This window comes from Globicephala melas, chromosome 11 (assembly GCF_963455315.2).
Source record: "Globicephala melas chromosome 11, mGloMel1.2, whole genome shotgun sequence".
In the NCBI taxonomy this organism is placed as follows: Eukaryota; Metazoa; Chordata; class Mammalia; order Artiodactyla; family Delphinidae; genus Globicephala; species Globicephala melas.
This window is the reverse complement of record NC_083324.2, coordinates 70,227,994-70,243,861: the sequence shown is the minus strand read 5'-3', so window position 1 is coordinate 70,243,861 and position 15,868 is coordinate 70,227,994. Positions and strand designations below refer to the sequence as shown.

At 45.5% G+C, this 15,868-nt stretch overlaps 2 protein-coding genes across 3 annotated transcripts in view; one reads left to right on the top strand and one right to left on the bottom strand.

The window, feature by feature from the left end:
• USP49 (ubiquitin specific peptidase 49) overlaps positions 1-14,149 on the top strand; it is a 74,955-nt gene extending 60,806 nt beyond the window's left edge. For both annotated transcript variants that reach the window (XM_060308999.1, XM_060308998.1), the window contains exons 2-6: positions 102-1,484; positions 2,813-3,017; positions 5,934-6,042; positions 6,599-6,804; positions 7,748-14,149. In XM_060308999.1, coding sequence (XP_060164982.1) covers positions 147-1,484; positions 2,813-3,017; positions 5,934-6,042; positions 6,599-6,804; positions 7,748-7,938 — 2,049 coding nt within the window. In that variant the 5' untranslated portion in view covers positions 102-146 and the 3' untranslated portion in view covers positions 7,939-14,149. The remainder of the gene's footprint in view (positions 1-101; positions 1,485-2,812; positions 3,018-5,933; positions 6,043-6,598; positions 6,805-7,747) is intronic.
• TOMM6 (translocase of outer mitochondrial membrane 6) lies at positions 14,150-15,577 on the bottom strand. Its single transcript, XM_030870766.3, has 3 exons — positions 15,335-15,577; positions 14,687-14,791; positions 14,150-14,466 (listed from the first exon to the last, which is right to left on the bottom strand). The coding sequence occupies exons 1-2, from the start codon at positions 15,541-15,543 to the stop codon at positions 14,695-14,697; spliced, it is 306 nt and encodes a 101-aa protein (XP_030726626.1). The 5' UTR covers positions 15,544-15,577; the 3' UTR covers positions 14,150-14,466; positions 14,687-14,694.
• Positions 15,578-15,868: the final 291 nt, after the last annotated feature.

Below are 15,868 nucleotides of genomic sequence, written 5' to 3'. Positions count from 1 at the left end.
GAAAACAAATGAATACTGAGTGGAAAATGCCGGTTGCAAGCCTTTTTCTAGGAAAATATTTTGCTGAAAGCTTTCTCTTCCTCTCTCTCTCTCTCTTCGAGGGCCCTTATCGTGACAGGTTGAAAGAGTGAAGACTTCCATACGACATGGATAGATGCAAACATGTAGGGCGGTTGCGGCTAGCCCAGGACCACTCCATCCTGAACCCGCAGAAGTGGTGCTGCCGGGAGTGCGCCACCACCGAGTCCGTGTGGGCTTGTCTCAAGTGCTCCCACGTGGCCTGCGGCCGCTACATCGAAGACCACGCCCTCAAACACTTCGAAAAGACTGGACACCCGCTAGCCATGGAGGTCCGGGACCTCTACGTGTTCTGCTACCTGTGCAAGGACTACGTGCTCAACGACAACCCCGAAGGGGACCTCAAGCTGCTGAGAAGCTCCCTCTTGGCGGTCAGGGGCCAGACGCAGGACCTGCCGCTGAGGCGCGGGCGGACGCTGCGGTCCATGGCCTCGGGCGAGGACGCCGTCCCGCCGCAGCGCGCTCCTCAGGGACAGCCGCAGATGCTCACGGCTCTGTGGTATCGGCGCCAGCGCCTGCTGGCCCGGACGCTGCGGCTCTGGTTCGAGAAGACCTCGCGGGGCCAGGCCAAGCTGGAGCAGCGGCGGCGGCAGGAGGCGCTGGAGCGCAAGAAGGAGGCGGCGCGGCAGCGGCGGCGCGAGGTGAAGCGGCGGCTGCTGGAGGAGCTGGCCAGCTCCCCTCCGCGCAAGAGCGCGCGCCTCCTGCTGCACGCGCCCCGTGCCGCCGCGCCGCGCGCCGCCGCGCCGCGCGCGCCCGCTGGGCCCCGCCCCGCGCCGCGCCGCGCGCCCGCCATGGCGCCGGGCGTCACGGGCTTGCGCAACCTGGGCAACACCTGCTACATGAACTCCATCCTCCAGGTGCTCAGCCACCTGCGCAAGTTCCGTGAGTGCTTCCTGAACCTCGACCCGTCCAAGACGGAGCAGCTGTTTCCCAGGGCCGCCAACGGCAAGGCCCCTCTCGCGGGCAGGCCGGCCGGCAGCTCAGCCACCGAGCTGTCGCCCAGGAGCCACGGGGCCGAGGCCTGCGAGCGCGAGGGCCTCTGCTTGAATGGCGGGGCCTCCCTCAGCAGGAGCCTAGAACTCATCCAGAACAAGGAGCCCAGCTCGAAGCACATCTCCCTCTGCCACGAACTGCACACCCTCTTCCGCGTCATGTGGTCCGGGAGGTGGGCCCTGGTGTCGCCCTTCGCCATGCTTCACTCGGTGTGGAGCCTGATCCCCGCCTTCCGCGGCTACGACCAACAGGACGCGCAGGAGTTTCTCTGCGAGTTGTTGCACAAAGTGCAGCAGGAACTCGAGTCCGAGGGCACCAAGCGCCGGATCCTCATCCCCTTCTCCCAGAGGAAGCTCACCAAACAGGTCTTAAAGGTGGTGAACACCATATTTCACGGGCAGCTACTCAGCCAGGTAGGTGTGTGCCCAGCCCATCCCCAGCTGCCCACCACACTGGAAACGGGTTGATGTAGTAGTTAGGCTTCCCATGCGTAGCTCCCCCAGGCTGTTGGCCTAACTAGGGTAGCCAACATTTGCTGTAACTATGCATAGCTGAGGGCGGCCACTGTACCTTTTACTATACTGTGCGACGGCCTTGTTGGTGAATTTGCCTCCTGTCTTAACAGGCAGATTTTTAGTTCAACTTGCCATATCATTTCACTTTCAGTAAATGTCTTTAATCTTTAATGATGATACAGGTAATATAATATTCCCATTGTTATAATCAAGTACCCATTGTTGGCATGCCATCCTTTGATCAGTTTTAGGAAATTGAAGTTTGCCTATAACCTTGGTTCCATGCTTGTTGTGAAAGAGCACTCTTCCTTCCAAGGCATTCTTTACATACAAGGGAGGGAGGTGGCTCGGAGGATGCCAAAGGGTAAGCAAGTCTCCCTCCTGTTCCCCATTACCTTTCATTTCCTTAGCCATCTAAGGACATGAGTGAAGACTCATAGATAAGGCTTTGTGAGAACATGCAGAAAGAATTTGTAGAGGTAAAGAGGTGGGCAACTTAAAGAGATGCAGGTAAAACCACTACACTATCCTACTGAGGTTTTGTGTCCGGGTATTGAGGGTTTTAAAAGAATGATGAGTATGAGTAGGATGGGAAGAGGAAGTTTATTTAGGCTTTTATTTTTCAGCGTGTGAAAGGGGACTGTTTCTCAGCACTTCCTCTACCCCTCTGAGGGTCTGTAGGAAGAAAGGTGCATCTGGGAAGGTTACAGCGGGGGAGGAGGTCTGATCACAAGGTACTTTGAGCGGGGGAGGAGGTCTAATCACAAGGGATCAGTGTAGGGATGCTGCAAGAAACAGGGCAAAAAGAGGCAAGTTGGACTGGATGGAAGGAGCAAAGTCTGGAGAGAACAAGAGTATGAGGATGAGAGAAGCAGACAGGAATCTGCAAATTCTCCATCTCAGATTGATGATGCCTTGCCTCCATGGTAACTTCCATCTGTAATACTGCAGCATTGAATGGCAAAGCATGCTTTATGAGAGAAGAGAGAAAGGGGTAGGTAGTAATAACTGCTGTGTGCTTTTCCAGTTCCAGCTAGCGTCATGGTTAGAGATACATACCAGAAGTAATATGCTCTAATTCTCTTAAAGTTATGTTTATTATTTTAATATTACAGTTAAATGTTTTTGGAAAACTATGCACTTAGTTTTGGTTGTTATGTGCTAGCAAAAATGTATGTGGGAAGCTTGGAAGTTATATAACCTGTAAACCAATCTTTTCACTCTAGGTCACATGTGTGTCATGCAATTACAAATCCAATACCATCGAGCCCTTTTGGGATCTGTCCCTGGAATTCCCTGAACGCTATCACTGCATAGAAAAGGGGTTTATCCCTTTGAATCAGACTCAGTGCCTGCTCACTGAGATGCTGGCCAAGTTCACAGAGACAGAGGCTCTGGAAGGGAGAATCTACGCTTGTGACCAATGTAACAGTGAGTGCCAGGGGTAGGGGTGGGTGTGTGTAACTGGAATATCAGTTTAAGGTGTTTCACTTGCCACTTTAGTCAAAAGTAACACTGTCATATTGAGTGGGTTTTTTTGTTTTGTTTTGTTTTTTGCAGTACGCGGGCCTCTCACTGTTGTGGCCTCTCCCATTTCGGAGCACAGGCTCCGGACGCGCAGGCTCAGCGGCCATGGCTCACGGGCCCAGCCACTCCGTGGTATGTGGGATCCTCCCGGACCGGGGCACGAACCCGTGTCCCCTGCATCGGCAGGCGGACTCTCAACCACTGTGCCACCAGGGAAGCCCTGACATTTCTTATTTAAAGTTCAGGTGGCATAGCCTGTTTGAGGCTATAGTATCAGAAAAGTGTGCTTTTGTCCTGAATTTGTAGATTTAAAGTACAATGAAACCAAGAAAGGAAGTCATATGGTGCATTGCTCTATGGCAGCTTCATAGTTATTGTCACATGCCTGAAAGGTTCACATCTCAGAAGGGTCATAAGGAAGTATTTCTCTATCATGGCTTTAATTGTAAAGTGGAATTTTTTCTATATGGCTCTGTGAGTATCTTATGCACCCCCCATCCCCACCCCCATGTCTTACCACACTAACACTTACTGCTTTTGCTAACCCAGCATGGACAGAGGAAATGCAGAGCAAATACTTTGAAGCTGATGTTTGGGTTTCTGGCATATAGAGATTTGGAAACTAAGATGAATGGATTGTTGAGAGATCTGAAATCAATTTGCAGCCATACTGTAGTCTGGACTACAAGTTTTGGGAACGACAGTTTTACGGTAGCCCTTTTAATACTTCTGCACATGGTTTTTTAAAGTAGTACACCGTGGGAAACCTGTTCTCTGTGAAGAATCAGGATAAAAATCAAGTCACACCTGCTATCATTTTGCCATTTTAAAACAAAATTTGAAGTGCTGTATTTGGTTAACCATAAACTCACCTATCCTGTTCCATATTGAGATATAAAGGCAGTGACTTAAATTATCTTACTAGAACATTGTTTTTTCTTTTTAAAATAGTGATTCATAAAGCTTTATACTTGTAAGGAACAGAAGGATGTTAACAGCCTTAACTATCATTCTTGGACTTGATAGATTATGCAAGAAATACTTTTTTTTTACTTTTGCAAGAAAGGATTGTTTTTCTGGTTGCCACATTGTTTTTTCTTTTTAAAATAGTGATTCATAAAGCTTTGTACTTGTAAGGAACAGAAGGATGTTAACAGCCTTAACTATATCATTCTTGGACTTGATAGATTATGCAAGAAGTACTTTTTTTTAATTTTTGCAAGAAAGGATTGTTTTTCCAGTTGCCATTTGTGCCCATTTTTCAGTATTTCTATAGACAGGTTCAAATAGCAGGGAAGGAAAGCTATGGTGAAGGGATGAGATGCATTGATCTGTTGCTTGTGAAAGTTTCAAAACTTTCAGTCTTCCACCTTTCTGTGTGGCCAGCTTAATCAAATGGGAGACAGAACTGATCAATCTCAATTGAATCAGTAATATCTTTTTCTTTGTGAATTTCATTTTAGGGAAACAAAGCCATATTCTATTATTGTCTTCATCTTAGCTCACTTACTCCCTCTGCTGAGAGTAGCAGTCACTGCCAGGATTCCCAGGCAGAGCTGCAGTAATTTTCAAAAATCTGCTGGTGAACAGGAATGTAAAATAAGGCCAGGCCCCTCTTTGAATTCTCTTTCCGCTCATGCTCTCACATATCATGACTACCAGCCCTAGTAAAAGCTGCAGTCTATTATGAGAAGCAACAGCTCCACATCGTATTGTCACAGAAAGCTCCTGGATACGTCACCTGGCTGTGACTTGCTACCTTTCACGAGTGGTACAGACAGGACTTCGAAATCAGATGCCAAGCTCTTCAGACACTGAGACCATGATTTCAACAGCTCAAAGACAATCAGCAGGCACCACAGTGGACCACTAATTTTATATTCCCATCCATTCACCGATTTAATTAATATAGTAACAGAGCAGTCATCAGTAAATGGTTATAGAGAAGGCTTCTGATGGAAATTAAGAGAACTTCATTTCCACTGTTTGCTTGCTGTAATTTAGAAACGCATTTCACCCACAATTCAGTATCTTTAGAAACAAAATTGGAGTCTCAAGCACTGGTTCTGCTTTGGACTGGGTGTATTTGGCCAGCCTGTCAGCCTTGTCCTGCATGTCTAGCAGTGTGCTGTTACCAAGAAACATGTTTCAGAAAATAGGTATGGCATAAAAATATAAAACCAGGGACTTTCCTGGTGGTCCAGTGGGTAAGACTCCATGCTCCCAATGCAGGGGGCCCAGGTTCGATCCCTGGTCAGGGAACTAGATCCCACATGTATGCCACAACTAAGACCCAGTGCAGTCAAATAAATAAATAAATATTTTTTAAAAAAACAATAAAAATATAAAACCAGCAGTTTCTTTTCTAAATATTTGTATAGGCCACAAGCATGGGGGAAAAATCTGTTTAAACACGCTGTCCTTTAGTAATCCTGTGTTCTCTTACCTTTTCCCTAAGGCTGAAATATATGCATTATCCCCCATTTCACAGGAAAGGAAACTGAGATTCCTTTCAGACAGTGGGAAGGACAAAGGATGCACCTTACAACTGAGTCAGCCTTCTTTAAGCAGCCATCCCAAGAGTGCCACACAATCACTCCTTTCATCTCAACCAGAACTTCCATGGCCACTCCGTGCAGGCATGCGAGGCTGGGAAATGCAGTCTTAGAGAGGGTCACATTGCTGCCCCAAATATAATTGAGGTTTAATACTGAGAAATAAGAAGAATGCATATCGAGTGGCAAGTCACTGTCTCTGCCATAGCTCGGAAAGAATGAGTCTCCTCACAATGTATGTCTTATGCCTTCCCAAACCATATAGGCAAACGACGAAAATCCAATCCAAAACCCCTTGTTCTGAGTGAAGCTAGAAAGCAGTTAATGATCTACAGACTACCTCAGGTCCTCCGGCTGCACCTTAAAAGATTCAGGTGAGCTTGCTCTGGGGCATCCCAGGTGGCTGTGAGCTGTGGGAATAGCTACTTCAAAGGCTTTGGCAAAGGCAGATGTCTTCTTCGCTGTTGGGAGGAGAAGCCTGTTTCCTAGAGGCCTCACGCTTTCCATGGAGTGTATGGTTCATGCCCAGTGAAGCAAGCTGATGTCGGGGGCCAGGACTGGGCTTCTGCTCTCATGGTCCTATTTAATCAGCTAGCCTGCACTTGGGTGTCTGTGCTTGAACATTTCCTAGCCTCGCTTAGGCTTTTATAGATTCATCTTCAGAATAAAGTATGAGATAATCTGTGAAAAGGAGGGCAGGAGGTAAAGTACAAAAAGAGTATTGCCTGAATTGCTTGTTCAGGGATTTCTAGTTTCAGAGAACATGCAATATTCACAGGAAATATATGTGAACATTGATTACCACTGTCTTGTTGTAAAAGAAAACCAAATCCAGAAGGTTAAATTTTCTCCGTTCCCTGTTTTACCTACCTCTGCCTCTGATCACACATGCCATTTCTTACTAGTAAGAAGTTTATATCCATGTTCTAGGTGGTCTGGCCGTAATCACCGAGAGAAGATTGGGGTCCATGTCGTCTTTGACCAGGTATTAACCATGGAACCTTACTGCTGCAGGGACATGCTCTCCTCTCTTGACAAAGAGACCTTTGCCTATGATCTCTCCGCAGTGGTCATGCATCACGGGAAAGGGTTTGGCTCAGGACACTACACAGCCTATTGCTACAACACAGAGGGAGGTGCGTGCGCTTTACTCTGTGGGGTGGGGGACACAAAAAAGGGTTGGTTTGTCCACATTTCATTCCTTTTATTTAATCTATAGGGGGATATTACATACATTAAAATCCAGGGGAAAGAATTACGAAAGATGGATTCAAATTTTGGATATATCACTAAGTAACAACATTTGATTGTTCTAAGAATTGACAGGAACTAACATGTAAAAGTGCTGAGCACCGTGTCTAGTATGTAATGGTCAGTTAATGTTAGAGGTTATTGTTGTTACTAATACTTCTGCTGCAGACTTCAGTTTCATTCTTGGTTTTGCAGAAACAATATGACCCATCTAACTTCATGGAATCTCACTAGCCTCAGCTCATAACAAAGCTGAGGACACTTACTGAGCACTTACTAAAAAGGCCCTTCCCAAGGAGCCTTCAGTCCTTGCCCTCAGAGCAGAGCCTCCCAGCTACCGCACTGAGGCAGGTGGGCTGCGAATGTGTTTTCAGTAGTGTACCCATCCTGAACCCCTCAGCCCTTGGGGTAGCCAGAGGGAGCCTGTAAAAAATAACTTTTTATTCCTTCTAAGTGTTCCTTTATCACTTCTCTCTATTTACACTCCCCCTCTCTTCCTCCTCCTTTTCCCATCTCTTAGCCCCCAGTCTCCTGTCTTTGTAGAAAACCCTAATGGGCAGTGAAGAAGACTGAATGAAATGAAATGAGGACAAAAATTATAGTCGGTCGATACTGCAAGCAGTATTGTGGTGGGGCTTGCGGGGTTAAAACCAGTGGTTTCAGGGAAGTCTGTTGGTTTCATTTACTTTTCTCTTCGTCCACCACCAACAATCAAGGGTTGGATCTATTCAGAGCTCCTCTGTCCCTTTCCTCATCTCCTTGTTTGCCTGGTGACTGAAATATAAGTTGGGTAGTCATTTTCTCTCTTTCTTTCATTTGGTTTCCTAGGTTTTTGGGTCCACTGCAATGACTCAAAGCTGAATGTATGCAGTGTCGAGGAAGTGTGCAAAACTCAAGCCTACATCCTTTTTTACACTCAAAGAACAGTTCAGGGCAATGCAAGAATCTCAGAAACCCAACTCCAAACTCAGGTGCAGTCCAGCAACAACGATGAGGGCAGACTACGGACCTTCCCCTGAATGGGAGGCACGTATCGAGGACTGGCTTGCTTTTAAACTCTTGGTTTCTATACATCTTTCCTCGTATAGGAAATAAGGTTTACTGCAGGAACAGATTACTAGGTTTGCGTCACTGGGTCTAGAGCAGAAGGTGCCAGGTGACTCGTGTGCTATCATAAAATTTGTAGCAACTTTCTTTTAAATGGGTTTAGAAATTCCCTCCTTCGTTAAAACAAATCAAAAGGAGTAACTTCTATGAAGACTCTTTCATCAGTTGCTTCTGAATATAGAGGGATCTGGGTGGAGGAAAGAGGGAGTAAATTGGTCATATCCAGCCATGTTCTTTCTATTACATGATTCCCCTGCTAATCAGGACTCTTGCAGCACCAGAACCCTCCTGATGTGAGCAGCCCTCGACAGAGCACGCAAGGAGGGGCCCTGGGCTGGCAGCTTGCTGGATAGGATTGGTTCCAAGGCGGAAGGTGAAGTCTAAGGATTTTTTCCTACGAAGGAAGTAGCCCTCAAGGGTTAAAAATCTGCAGACTTCCTTTTTTAGGGGATAGCAGTTGAAGAATGGAAGGAGATGCATGGAGGAAATTTCTCCATGTGAAATGGAAGGTTTTTCATGTGTCATACTCTCCCTGGCTGCTGCTGTCATTTAATCATACCACATCTTCTGAGATGGCATGAACATGCCTTCATTCTAAAGAAGGAGCAGTTCACATGGGGAAGCAAGAAACTGGTACATGACATGTTCTCTGTGGCACACTGAGCCTAAGGGCACTCCTGGCTACCTAGTTCTGTAGCAAATCCCTGGTTCAGGTCTAGGGCAAGCACATAGTTTGGTTTAAATTGGTCTTTGGGTCAGTTGTCTGAGGCCTTCTCAGAACTCAGGGGGTGGGGGTGGGGGGATAGCCAGTGGCCCAGGGCTTATCTAAATGCCCGTCACCCATTTCACCCTGGTGCAGCATGCAGCTTTTCTTAACCTGCAGCTTATTTCCTGTTCACAAGATGTGGGAGCTTTTGCTTTTCTAAGGCTTAGGAATCCTCCTCCTGTATGTCTGAACAGTTTATTGTTGACAGTCCTGGCCTGTTTCCTCCAAAATCTGCTAATCCCTACTGTTTCTTTACCCACCCACACTCAATCCATCAGAGAAAAAAGCAAGAGTGCCCTGTCCTTAACTCCAGTGCTAGTAAAATATATCTTTCTTTTTTAAACTGGGTCAGTTTCTAAGTGGCATGAAATTGCCCAGATGGAAACTCTCTGCCCTGTCAGGCACCACTGAATTTCCCTTCTCAGTCCTTCGCTTAGACTCACTAGTAAAAGTGAATGCAAACCGTAACTCTCACTGTGGGAGTGCTGCAGCCCGCCTCAGCCTGTCACTCTGAATGCTCATCTTTTGACTGAGTATGTCATACTAACATTTCAATTCAGGTAGAAGTACAGTTGCCACCTGAAGAGGATGGATGTGAAGGGAGTTTGGGGAGGGATGGGAAGTTGGGAAAAGAAAGGCTGAAGAATGAGATTCAAAGGTTTAGCGATGTTGAGGAACCACATTTCCCAAGCAGATCTGTAGCATTTGCTGTTGACCTCTTTTGAGATGAATTCTCCCATAGGACCTGCCAGACAGCACTGAGACTTGGAGGAAATCAGACAGAAAATGGCTCACCCTGATAAGGAAGAGGAGTGACTATATTTTAAATTAAACTTGCTTTTTCCAACACTGTGAGGTTTCTGTAATATTTAGCTTTTATTTGGAAGCGATAGCGTATGGCATTTTTTATGCTATTTGGTTTATATTGTCTACTGCAGGCTTCTTTGTACAAGCTTGGCCCGGGCTTACCCTCACCTGGACACTGTTTTAAAGTGTCACAGCTGCCCATGCTGTCAGAGGCTCTGATGTGAGGCTGTATCCTCTAGATCCATATTTTTAAGTTGGCATGATTGGTGATGACTTTTGGTGGCAAGAGAAAAGCGCATTAACTCAAAAAAACCCAAGGGGAGTAAAAAGGGAAGGAAAATATAAATTGTGCCTCATCTTCCATTGAATGCTATATTTATTATTCTAGAAAAAGAGAACTTACAAATGGAGAAGTACTAATAGAGCATCTACTTCATCCCTCAGGCTGTCCAGGGGAAAACAAGAAAAATAAACATCTAATAGAAAATTAAAAGATCTTCAAATTTAATTCTTAAAAATAGTTTTATACCAAGTATTAAGGATTATTAAGCAAAGGACTTTGTAAAATAAGTGCTTAAATTAGCTGAGCACACATTGTATCAAATTAACAAAATCATTTAAAATGAGTTGGAATAGAAACCAATACCTCAATGAGCTGCACACACTTGAAGGTGCCCCTGCAGTGAGACACCTCAGGTACCCAGAGGCAGCAGCACTAGACGCTGTTGAGAAGTTAGTATTTATGGAGATTTTAATTAAAGAAAAGAGTTTCCTGCTGCATAAGCCAATGGCTGTTGTGAGGGAAATGTCCCTTTGCCTTTAATTTATTTACATACTGGAAGTAGATGAATTTCTTAGTTGCATCTTACTTTAAGTCGAAACATTGTAAAGAGAAGAAAATAAGAACCGGGTAGAAGTTGACTAGATGCTGCCAAATCAAACCCAAGATCTCCTAACTGAACCTTACGAGCCTGCTTCTTTCCCAGACAAGTAGTTGGAGTCCCGTTCTAGGAACCCTTTGTAGTTGGCTGGTGTGTTTACTTTTTGCTGTAGCCAGCCAAGGTGAATGCACCCTGGCCCCTCAAAAAGGATTTTACCTCAATCTAGCTTGACCCTCATACTTGTGGTTGCCTCTGAGAGCATCCATGCTAGTGTTTGTTTTTTTTTATAAAAAAAAAAAAAAAAAAAAAGATTAGGAATGCCCTCAATGGCCAAGAACTGAACTCTTATTTAAAGGTGGGCAGACCTCTTGCCTGCTTTGATCCAGTCCCTCTCAGGCTGATGGGGGCAGTGCCACACTGTAAAGAATTTCCAGATGTCTCTTACAATGTCATGAATAAAATTGGAAACTATAGAAGTGTTAATGTGTCCTATGGACTCAATAGCAGAGTTTATTTTTGTTTTTAATGGCAAGGCTTCTAGAGTCAATGATTGTATGAGTTCCCCGCTCAGGCTATGCTTACAGTTCCATCAGAGTGCAAGAACTAATGAGGTGGGTTGACTGGCAGTGGAGCATGGCCCTAGCCAGGTCCCAGCGTAAACACAAGAGAGGTCAACAGTAGTACAGAATGAAAACCTGGTTGGGTGTTTGGGGTTGGGATGTGGGTGGACAGGGAGGGAGAAATGGAGTTTGTTTTACTTACTGATAAAGCTTTGTGAACTAATTTTATACAATTCATAAAATTTGGTGCCTTGTACCCAATTATGGTTTGCATGGGATTGAAAAGATTAAGGGAAAGGATTCCTTCTTGTCGTTTCAAGTGGCAAATGGATCTGTATAGTGTAAAGGACATTTGGTGTCAGACTTTTTAAAAGCATTTCATATCTTGTGTGTGTAAAAGCAAATTATTCTTACCAGCAAGTTCTGAAATTTTAATTGTAATATCCAAAATCTTTGTGTTTGATTATTCATCAGTGTCTCCTTTTCAAGGCAGACTATGTACCCCATTCTTTTTTACCACCCCTTTTATGTTCCAATCATTAGCTCAGGCCTTTTTAAAATCAGGCTGGGAGGGCTACCCCTTCCTAAACATATACTGTATTCCTATCTGGGATTATATCTTATAAGTGGAAGGGCTGCTTTTCCAGCTGGTTGGGAGAGCACAAATATTCAGAAGAAGGTCTTTTAGTTTTTCTAATGCTGGGCAACGTATGGTAGAAGTCAAACAGAAACGGTTCCTCCTGAAATGGTACCTTCATTAGTTCTGAAGTTCTTTTGCACAAAATTTCAGGAAGCAGTGTAGAACACAGTCCCCTATATGTGAAACTTTAGATTGTAAGGCAAGCCAGTGCACTGTGTAATATGCAAAAAAGAAGGCTCAAAGAACCCGTCCCAGCTCCCCAGCCCCACTCCCTGGCAGCTGCTGACTGGGATGGTGCTGAGTGGCTGTGGAAGGGGAAGAGACCCAGCCTGCTCACCTGCAGGGCTATAAACACAGCATGTTCCTTTTACTCCCACCTTAAGGTTTCTAAGACTTCACCAAAGGGTGTTTAAAAAGCTTACCACTCGAAGCACATATAATAATTGGATCCCTCAGCCTAATTAGGTGAGGGGGTTGTATCTTTGGAATAAAACCTCCCATGGCCACTTAGTTTCTTTACCAGGTAAGTATGAATCTCCCTGGTGGTTCAGATTCTTTTTTGAAGTTAGCACTAAAGCTGAAAAGCGCCTTCTGAATATGACTGTGAGTTTATTTTATATCTTCCACGTTTAAATTCACCATTTTCTTGGTCTAGGGCTTTGACTTTAACCACTGTGTACTCAACCCAAACACTGCTCTAAGTACACCATAGCCACTAGAGCATTGAAGTGAATGGTCATTTTTGTGGACTTTCTCCATACTGAATTCTGCTGGCATGTTTCTATTTCAAATCTAACTAGGTTGTGTAAGAGATTTTCATAGTACTGTCATACTATGTTATGTGTTTACATCCTGTCACACGGTGTTAACTAGCCTGGGCTAAACACCGTATGACAGGATGTGAAACAATTCCCTTGAGGAGAAATGTGTTGAAATGATGAAAACCAGCACTTTCATTTATGGAATAATTATTCATCAGAATTTGAGGAAATTGTAGATTTGGTAGCTTTAATCTGCAAAATTCTTATCACTTTTGGGAATTAAGGCAGTTTAAATGAAACTTTACCTTACCAGCTTTATGGCTTTATAAACCAACAGTGGCACTGTTACTTGAAGCTAAAACATTAAATTTTAAGTGAAACTTGAATTATGCTTTTGGAAACTGCCATGTCTTTAATTTTGGCCAGATTTTGATTTTTAGCTTTGAAAATTTTTATCAAATAGAACTGTTCACAATTATGAATAGATCAGGTAGCAGACTTCAAGGATGTACGTTTCACTCCTATAAAGAACAGGAGGTGCTCGTATTTCTAGTCTTAGCACAGTGGTCTGATGCAGGCTGAAGGGATTTAAAAGTTTCCTTCCTGGTCACCATTTGCGGGGGTGATGGCTTTAAACCTAAGCCTTGCTCTACGTATGTTACCTTTCCTCATCAGATATGAACTTGTCAGAGCATCTGTGGTCCCCGTGTAGACTCTTAAAGGATCCTGCCTTCATGTTAAGCCAGCCACAGGCCTGAATTCATACAAGCTCAAACTCCTTCCTCCTGAGAGATGGGACCTCCTCCCTGATTAATGCTCATAAGAGAATGGTGCTTTTCTTTAACATATAAAAAATCTAATTCCCTAACAGCTTTCTTAACCACATTTATGCCAGCAGGATCAAGAAGGACCATTTTATTCTATTTACCTTTAGTGAACAGATTGCTAGAGACAACACCTGTCAACTAACAATTAGGCCACTGTGGTGCATTTATACTGACCCTCCTTTCCAATTCATGTCCTTTAATCCCATACCAGTTCCGTAAGAGACTCGGCACGGAAAAGTAGTATGTATTTTTTTTAAATGCCTAGTAGAGCAAATCAACTAGAAAAATTGCCAAGGGGAGCCTGTCACTATGTCCACACCTTGCTAAGCCTATGTGATTCTTTCCATGCCAGTTCCTTACATATTCCATTTCCAAAGAACCCCACACTCCTGGACAGTGGCACTACCATGAATTTTAGGGTCAGAAAATAATCTATTTCCTTGTGAAGGAAGCAGCTTCCTCAAGCAGTGTCACTTCAGTGCCCACTGCCCAGGCTTACTTACCCCTTGCCTCTACCTGCACCTCACTGCCCTCAAATCCCACTGTACTACAGCAACAATGCCTCCCTGGTGCCTGGAAAACCCACCCAGTGCACTAAAATGCTATGCAACACCAAATGACTTCTTCCCTTAGTACTGCTCAAAAATGGAAATTCCTCAACAATATGCTTCATCCTATGCTAACATCAATGAACGGTGGCTACAGTTTCCTTTTCTTTTTTAATATGAAGCAAACCATCTCTGTTACAATCCATGTTTGGGGCTTGTTCCTGTCTCTCTCGAGTGTGAAATATAAATCATGTTTTTATGATTTTTGTAAATCTTGACTTTTTACACCTTGTTTTTGTAAGCCGAAGTTTCTTATTAAAAGAATAAAATGGCTGTCTTTGTGTACAGTCTTTATTTGTTAAAATACCATTAGAATATTCCTCAGGACAAGAGCAAAGATCATCCCCTGCAGAAACTTTGGAACTATGTACAGAACTTTACAGAACACAGGACAACACTTTAGCTGAACCCTACCTGCTGACCAGAGAAGGGTGTTCTGAGTGGACCCAGCAAAGAAAAGGAAATCAAGCAGGGAAGGAAAGGTGCCCATCTGAATCAAACTTCAGCCGCCATCAGGGCAAGTCTTGTGACGGTCACAGATCGGAGGCTCTGTTTTTGGAAGGTTCGAGTACAGCACGGGTTCCATGTGTCTGCAGTCAGACAACACGTGGCATTAGAAATGTAAAATCACTAGAGGGAAATTGGTAAGAGACTCATCCCTTGGAACATCTGGAGACACATCTAACTAGGAATAGCCAAGGGTTTTACATCAAGTCTCTTATCTATTATTTTGTGAATAGCTGATATAAATTATTTCTTATCCCAGTCTCTAGGACTCCTAAAACAGGCAGAACATTGGTTAATGCTTACCTTTACGGCTACACCCCAGGCTGAGGTGCCATTAGGTCAATGTCACTCAAATTCCTGGCCAGCCAAACTCCGGCAGCAAAGAGTCCCAAATTGAGGATTAAGTTCCTGGAAAAAATGCATCCCTTTAACCCTGTGGTCACTGAGTCACGTGTCTTTGGTCAGTAAAAGATGGGCTGGGGGGTGGGGGGAAGCTTCCCATCACCACCCTGGAAACCGCCCCCTCCCAAGGCAAAAACACTTTAGAATCGCAAGAGCATCGATCGTTACATAATAGGTTGCCCAAGACCCACATGGTTATTTAAGGTTCGTTTCTACGTCTAGTAAGAGTAGGGTCAAATGCAAAACCCAATTAGGTACTCGTCCAGGGCCGAAAAGCCTGTTTACGTGTTGGCGCCTCCTCTCCCCGGGTCTCCGCGGGCAGGGTGAGATTCTCTAGACAGAGCCCGGTGACTGAAAGGAGCGCTCTGGCCGCACGGGAACTCTCCCGGTCAAGGACCTCAGCAAAGCACAGCCAGAGCCACGAAAAGGCCGAGATATTGGCGGTGTAAATAATCCGGAGGGCCCAGGCTCGGCGAAGAAGGAAACCTGGCCGGTATGTATACGTGCGCGAAGGGCAGGAGAGCGACCAAGGTCCCGTGCCTCGGTTACCTGCGGAAGTCATTCCTATCGGTGGCGAAGCGGTAGACGCCCCGAAGCCAGTCTCCCACGTTGTCTGGGATTTCGGGAGCTTCATTTGCCGAGCCCGCAGCGATCACGCCGGCCCCACTGGAAGCCATAGCAGCACCCCAACCCTCCGCAAGGTCTCTCACCACGCCGCTTGTCGGCGCCAGCAGATCATGCAACTTCCGGCCTCGCATTTCCGCTGGCTACTCGCCGACAGAGGGCGCAGTGGCTTAAGCTTGGTAAGACGCCGGGAGCGAGAACTCCCGGGCTGCGAGTCCGCGTCATCTGCCGGGCAAGGAGCGCCGTCCAGCTCCAACCTCGCCTGGTCGGGTTCCACCTCCGGCTCCCTCCTGGCCTTCGGCTGGCCCACCGCCAGTCACAGGTGGTCTCTGAGTGATCACTTCGTTGGCTCAGGAGGAGGATGCTGAGGATGGGGCTGCCTAGCCTGTGGGGGTGGGGTAGGGTCTCACTCAGCAGGGGATGCGTAGCTTTAAGGAATGGGGCTCCCCAAGAGTCTCC

Bases quoted from the DNA above. Each gene is read 5' to 3' on its own strand.
- TOMM6 (XM_030870766.3), bottom strand. From the start codon at position 15,543: ATGCGAGGCCGGAAGTTGCATGATCTGCTGGCGCCGACAAGCGGCGTG. The intron at 14,792-15,334 runs GTAACCGAGGCA...CATTTTTTCCAG, and splicing joins GATAGGAATGACTTCCGCAG to GAACTTAATCCTCAATTTGG.